Here is a 7,500-nt window from a genome sequence, read left to right as displayed (position 1 = left end):
TTGATTTTGACGATATGCATTGTCCGTTAATGACGAAGCATCCTGTCATGTATTCATGGTTCTGTTTTCTTTTGGAAGTATTATGGTCTGGATGAATGTGGATTGTGTTGATTTCTTTAGTCCTGTTTGAATCAGTAGAACAGCTGAACACTGTGGGGAGAGTTTGTAGCTTTTGTGCTGCTGTTGTTTTCCTGCTAAGCTAGTTTAGCGTAGCCTCCCAGAGTACGATGTTGTTCTTCTGTGGTGGGCGTGTCAGACAGCACGTTGTCTGAGACGTGGGTGGGTTGCCAGGTTGAGCTCAGTGGCTCCACCGAAAGAACATTTCCCACAATTTAAGCTTCTGCATTTTACAAACGCACAAGTATTATTCAAACGTTTTATTCGGTTTGTGAGCCTCGTACCGAACGGTTCAATATGAATACGTGTATTATTACGCTAGAAACAAATACTAACCGTAGCTGTGGCTCATAAAGAGGTTATTAGGAGGTTCAACTGTAGGAGGACAGAACTGAAGGCCCAGGTATAGAACACACGGCCCGCCACTGAAGTATATATATATATATACCGTATATACCGTATATATATATATATATATATATACACACTATTACTCTGTACTATTTACTTTTCCCCCTTCTGTAAGCTCACATGCACTAAAAGGCACGCTCACATGCACTATCATGCACTAGGTGAAAGCAGGTGGACGGGTTGCTGGTCACGGCTCCCTCGGTGCCTCCATCATGCAGAGAGTCCTTAATCGATGAGGACGATGATGATGAAGATGCACCTGACTGAGAGGGTCAGCACACCTGGTTTATTTCTTGTGAAAAAAAACATGCTTGACGTTTTTATTTTTTATAGTTGGTTGTTAATAACGTGTTTATGCGAGTTCCACATGTGAAACATCTGGAAGTCACATGTGTTTATGTCACATGATCATCGGTGGGGGGGGGGGAGGGTGCATAAACAGTGTATTAGAGAGAGAGGTGATGTAGAACTGGAGGGGGGTGTTTCACCAACGTACATCATTCTATATATAGAACACACACACTAACATACATACACAAACACACACACTAACACACACACACACACACACACACACACACACACACACACACACACACACACACACACACAGCTGAGGTCTGTTTCATGGAGTTCCAGAGGACGAACCCTGAAATGAGGACCAGAAGAGAAACGATCCATCAGAACAAAACAAAGACCTCCCAGCAGCCAATCAGAGCCGAGTATCCGACCACAGCGTCATCAATAAAACAAAGTGACATCATCGTCGTACAATAGTTGCTGGATTCACAGATTACATTTCAGCCTCTTTTACCTTTAACATCTTTACCTGCAGCTCAAACGTGGTTGGTCGATACAATAGAACCAAGAACACTTGTGACACCAGGTGCCCTCAGACTCTCCCACCTGTCCCACCCGAGGTCTTCATTCACCTGCTCACCTGTTTCCTGATGTTTCCCTCTTCATGTCTTGTTTCAGAGATGTTGAAGTGATGTTCAGCTGCTTGTTTAACCTCTCTCTTCTTAAATATTTAAACTATCTCGGTTCTTTTAGACGAACATTCACTGATTCTTCAGAAGCAGACAAACTCTTTCTGTCTATTTTTCTGCAGGAAAGAAACCCTATAAAATCTACCAGATGGCTGTTTGTTGATCTGATGAATCAGAAACAAACTTGTTTGTTGATGATTCAGGAGAAAGAAGTTCAGTTGAGATGGAAGGAGACAACAATAGTCAGTAATGTAAACTCACTTTTGTACATTTTAAAACATTATTACATAAAGCGGGAAACAGACACTTACATTACAGAAATTTAGCAGACGCTTTTATCCAAAGCGACTTACAATAAGTGTATTCAATATTGGTAATCAAGAGAACTACTAGTCACCAGAAATCACAAGATTCTAAGAGCATAAACCAGAGCAAAAGTACAGAAACAAACTAGTATGAATACAATAAGTGCTAAGTGGCTCCGGTGAGTAGAGAGTGTCAGTAGTCCAGGCGGGAGATGACAAGAGCCTGGATGAGAACCTGAACCGTCTCGTCAGTGAGGAAGAGGAGAATCCTCCTGATGTTGTAGAGCAGGAATCTGCAGAAGCGTGTAACGGATGAAATGTTTGCTGAGAACAGTTGGTCATCCAGGGTCACACCCAGGTTCCTCGCAGTCCGAGTCGGCGTCACCACGGTATCATCAATTGTGATGGACAGGTCTCGGGGCGGGCAACCCTTCCCCAGGAGGAACAGTAACCCGGTTCTGTCCAGGTTGAGCTTCAGGTGGTGTGTCGTCATCCACTTCGAGATGTCAGCCAAACACGCAGCTTAAAATCACGATCAATACGGTTTTAGAAGAAACAGATCAACATCTTTGATGAATTGACCAATTGAATTGTTTGAAAAGCGTTTAATACCACTGATCATAACATATTATTATATAAATATATGATTATATAGAGGTGGTATCAGAGGGATTAGATCAGGCAGCTGTGTCTCCTCAGCCTCCCACTGCTCTAATGGTTCTAATGGTTCTGTATGTTTGGACCCTTTTAGAGCCTCGATGACATCACGCTGTCAGTTGGAGACAAACAAGCAAAGACTGGAGGAAACAGATTCAAACAGCATCACTATTATTAAATTATAAACTGTGATTCTAGTCTTTAGTGAACTTTAAGATTAACCTTTACCTCCTACTCACCTCAATCACGTTAATGTCGTTAGACATAAACGTTGAGCTGCTGAATTGTCCAATAGGATCAGAGTTCCTCTGCAGAACTGATGTAACTCCTCCCACTGAAGACTGAGAGTGTGCTGCTCTCAGTTCTGTCTAAATTTAGCTGCTGCAACACGACAGTAAATCTCAGTGGACAACAGATTTACACTGTGTGTGTGTGTGTGTGTGTGTGTGTGTGTGTGTGTGTGTGTGTGTGTGTGTGTGTGTGTGTGTGTGTGTGTGTGAGAGAGTGTGTTCAATGTCACACTGTGAAGTCACGCTGAGTGAATTATGAATCAGTGACATTAGCGAATAATTAACAGAATGTACAAACATCGTCGCAGCTGATTAATCTTCAATTACTGAATGTAACAGAGTTAGTGAATATGAGCTGATCTGTTGTTGTTGTTCAGATCAAACGTCTCACTTCCTGTCAGAGCCTCTGATATATATATCCTAATTATCATGATGTTACAGAACATCAAAACATAATATTGTTGTGTTTCAGGTGGTGTGTGTGTGTGTTTTGCTGAGCGGACGAGTTTCTCCGGCTGAGTTAACTTGTGAAGCTCTGATCCTGCTGTCGACCAACCTGACAGGTGACTTCCTGTTTCTCTGCATCTAGTTTCTATTTTCACATCGTAGACTCACATGTGAAAAGTTAACTTGTGCTTCCTGTGTTTCTGTCTCTCAGCAAGGACTTTAGCGTTACTGAACCACACGTTCACCATCAGTAACACCTCAGGTTTGAACAGTTTACTCTTAAACCTTTACTCAGTAAACAACTGCCCTCTAGTGGTGAATATGTTGCCATGGTTGTACCCTTAGGATGTGGTTTTGTGGTAGACCTGTTCAGTGTTTAAAGACTCAGTCAGTCCAGGAACAAGCCCTCAGCAGTTATGACCACAACTGGTCTACCAGATCAAGGGTCCCTTTGGTTTGACCTGGTCCACTGTAGATTGTTGTGAACTACCCAAGACAAACGTTAAATGTTGTGGAGTACCATCTGGTCCATCTAGGACTGTACTGGACTACCTAGGAGTGTACTGGACTACCTAGGACTGTACTGGACTATCTCAGACTACCTATAATTACTCTGCATGGCTCTGAAGTGTTCATGAAGCCTAATTACTACACAGGGTACCCTTAGTGCAGAGGACTAGCCGCATTGTACACTAGTACCCTTAACTGAAGTACACAGGGTACCCTTAGTGCAGAGGATTAGCCTCACTGTACACTAGTACCCTTAACTGAAGTACACAGGAGTACCCTTAGTGCAGAGGACTAGCTGCATTATACACTAGTACCCTTAACTGAACTATACAGGGTACCCTTAGTGCAGAGGACTAGCCGCATTATACACTAGTACCCTTAACTGAACTACACAGGGTACCCTTAGTGCAGAGGACTAGCCTCACTGTACTGAAGTACACAGGAGTACCCTTAGTGCAGAGGACTAACCGCACTGTACACTAGTACCCTTAACTGAACTACACAGGGTACCCTTAGTGCAGAGGACTAGCCGCATTATACACTAGTACCCTTAACTGAACTACACAGGGTACCCTTAGTGCAGAGGACTAGCCTCACTGTACACTAGTACCCTTAACTGAACTACACAGGGTACCCTTAGTGCAGAGGACTAGCCGCATTATACACTAGTACCCTTAACTGAACTACACAGGGTACCCTTAGTGCAGAGGACTAGCCTCACTGTACACTAGTACCCTTAACTGACCTACACAGGGTACCCTTAGTGCAGAGGACTAGCCGCACTGTACAGTACACAAAGTTACCCTGACTACATTACTGGTTTTAATAACCCAGGATTACCTTTACTCTACAATATTACCCTGACAACCCAGGAGTAGTATTCTGGACTTCTATATATTACAAAAGTCCACTAAAGATGGTCTGTGGTGGTCTGTCTGGAGGTCAGTCTCTCTCTCTCTCTCTGTCTGTCTCTCTCTCTGTCTCTGTCTTTCGCTCTCTGTCTCTCTGTCTGTCTCTCTGTCTGTCTGTCTGTCTCTCTCTGTATGTCTCTCTCTGTCTGTCTCTCTCTGACTGTCTGTCTCTCCACAGGTCTGTACTGTGACCTGTCTGTGGACGGTATAGGAACCTGTTGGCCTCGTAGTGCAGCAGGACAGCTGATCTCCAGACCCTGTCCTGAACAGTTCAACGGCATCCACTACAATACCACCAGTAGGTACCTGTCTGTCCCCGTTCAGACCGAGACGCCGTCAAACACAAGAAACCTGTGATGGTCTTGAAGAGCTGCAGCTTTTATTTCTTCCTCTTGACTTCCTCACCGCCAAACTAAAAGTCTTCCTCACCGCCAAACTAAAAGTCTTCAACACCGCCAAACTAAAAGTCTTCAACACCGCCACAAACTCGTTCACTAACACACATTACTGCCAACGGGAAAAGTTTCAACTGGTAGCAATCTGCAATTTCACCGATAGATGGCGCCACATCCTGCTACTGCTTATTAATGGAATGATTACATCACCCTGGACTTCACAGACGGACCAATCATAGCGCAGCATCGCTCTGCTGCAGACTCATAACGTAAACTCTCAAATCACTTCATCAATCACATTTACAGTGCTGCGAAAAAGTATTTGCCCCCTTCCTGGTTTCTTATTGTTTTGCATATTTGTCACACTTAAATGTTTCAGATCATCAAATGTTTTTTAATATTAGACAAAGATAACCCGAGTAAATACAAAATGCAGTTTTTAAATGATGATTTAATTTATTAAGGGAGAAAAGCTATCCAAACCTACTTGGCCCTGTGTGAAAAAGTAATTGCCCCCCCCTTGATAAATCATGAATCAACTGTGATTTGTTTTGGAAAACTGAGTTCAATTTCACGATCCACACCCAGGCCTGATTACTGCCAGACCTGTTGAATCAAGAAATCACTTAAATAGAACCTGTCTGACAAAGTGAAGTAGGCTGAAAGATCTCAAAAAGCAACACATCATGCCTCCATCTAAAGAAATTCAAGAACAGATGAGAAACAAAGTAACTGACATGAATCAGTCTGGAAAGACCCCAGAACAACATCTGAAGAACTTCAGGCCTCAGTCTCCTCAGTTAAGATCAGTGTTCATGATTCAACAATAAGAAACAGGCTGAGCACAAATAGCATCATGGGACAGTTCTGAGGCGAAAGACACTGCTGAGCAAAAAGAACACAAAGACTCGTCTCACATTTGCCAAAAAACATCTTGATGATCCCCGAGACTTTTGGGCAAATATTCTGTGGACTGACGAGACAAAAGTTGAACTTTTTGGAAGGTGTGGTCCCGTTACATCTGGCGTAAAACTGACACAGCATTTCATAAAAACAACATCATACCAACAGTCACACATTGTGGTGGTGGTGTGATGGTCTGAGGCTGCTTTGCAGCTTCAGGACCTGGACAACTTGCTATAATTGATGGAACCCTGAATTCTGCTCTCTACCAGAACCTCCTGAAAGAGAATGTCGAGCCATCAGTTCGTGACCTCAAACTCCAGCGCACTTTGGTTATGAAGCAGGACAATGATCCAAAACACACCAGCAAGTCCAGCAAGTCCACCTCTGAATGGCTCAAAAAAAGCAAAAAGAAGGTTTTGGAGTGGCCTAGTCAAAGTCTGGACTTAAATGTGATTGAGATGCTGTGGCCTGAGCTTCAACAAGCCCTTTCTGATCGAAAACCATCCAATGTGGCTGAATTAAAACAATTCTGCAAAGAAGAGTGGGCCAAAATTCTTCCACAGCGACATGAAAGACTCAATGTCAGTTATCGCAAACGCTGGATTGCAATTGTTGCTGCCAAGGGTGGCGAAACCAGTTATTAGGTTTAGGGGGCAATTACTTTTTCACACAGGGGCAAGTCGGTTTGGATAGCTTTTCTCCCTTAATAAATTAAATCATCATCTAAAAACTGCATTTTGTATTTACTCGGGTTATCTTTGTCTAATATTAAAATTAGTTTGATGATCTGAAACATTTAAGTGTGACAAATATGCAAAACAATAAGAAACCAGGAAGGGGGTAAATACTTTTTCACAGCACTGTATTTCGGGGTTGCAGTTGGTGACAGTGTGGTCTCCATGGTAACGCAGCTCTGAAAGCTGGAGTAGCAGTGGGGGGTGGGGCTTAGGGTCTTCACAGTGAGGAAGGGACTCTGGACCTCATCCCTCCTCAGTCCTTGACCAATCGACCAATAGTTTGTGTGTGTGTGTGTGTGTGTGTGTGTGTGTGTGTGTTTTTGTTAATGTGTTGGTTTGTGTGTGTGGGTGGCAATAAATATCCTGTTTAATTAGAGGTTTAGTTGTTGATCTGACTTAATAACATGAGTCATCTGTCTGTGTGTGTGTGTGTGTGTGTGTGTGTGTGTGTGTGTGTGTGTGTGTGTGTGTGTGTGTGTGTGTGTGTATGTGGACCAGCTGGAGCTCATGTCTCATTCCTTCTTCATCATCATCATCTCTTCACACAGTGAGAAAAACCCTCTCTGTCTCTCCTCTTGTGTAATCAGATCTCTAGCCTCTGATTGGTCGACTTGTGTCTCATGTTGAAACAGCTCAAACTGAGTATTGATCCGTTCAGATAACATTTATTAATATGACTGTCTGGATGATCAGAACTGTAACATTTAGTTATAGATTTAATATCATGAAAGCATCTGTCAATGAAATGGATCGACTTTAGTTTGCTGAGATGATCAGACTCGTTTCTCTGTCACTTTATTATTTTACACGTTTTACTTTTTACTG

General features: G+C 42.9%; 1 protein-coding gene across 3 annotated transcripts in view; it reads left to right on the top strand.

The window, feature by feature from the left end:
* crhr1 (corticotropin releasing hormone receptor 1) overlaps positions 1 to 7,500 on the top strand; it is a 22,044-nt gene that overhangs the window by 2,450 nt on the left and 12,094 nt on the right. Inside the window, exons 1-4 of one of the 3 annotated variants that reach the window (XM_068725677.1) lie at positions 1 to 799; positions 3,242 to 3,332; positions 3,428 to 3,478; positions 4,816 to 4,935. The exon at positions 1 to 799 is cut by the window's left edge and continues 846 nt beyond it. The exons of 1 other annotated variant lie outside the window; for it this stretch is intronic. In XM_068725677.1, the coding sequence (XP_068581778.1) occupies positions 761 to 799; positions 3,242 to 3,332; positions 3,428 to 3,478; positions 4,816 to 4,935 (301 nt within the window). In that variant the 5' untranslated portion in view covers positions 1 to 760. The remainder of the gene's footprint in view (positions 800 to 3,241; positions 3,333 to 3,427; positions 3,479 to 4,815; positions 4,936 to 7,500) is intronic. One more of the 3 variants, XM_068725678.1, reaches the window with a different exon arrangement.

This window comes from Cebidichthys violaceus, unplaced genomic scaffold, assembly GCF_023349555.1.
Source record: "Cebidichthys violaceus isolate CVI_PGR_0920_01 unplaced genomic scaffold, fCebVio1.0.p SCAF_36, whole genome shotgun sequence".
In the NCBI taxonomy this organism is placed as follows: Eukaryota; Metazoa; Chordata; class Actinopteri; order Perciformes; family Stichaeidae; genus Cebidichthys; species Cebidichthys violaceus.
This window is presented reverse-complemented; position numbering and strand designations above follow the sequence as displayed.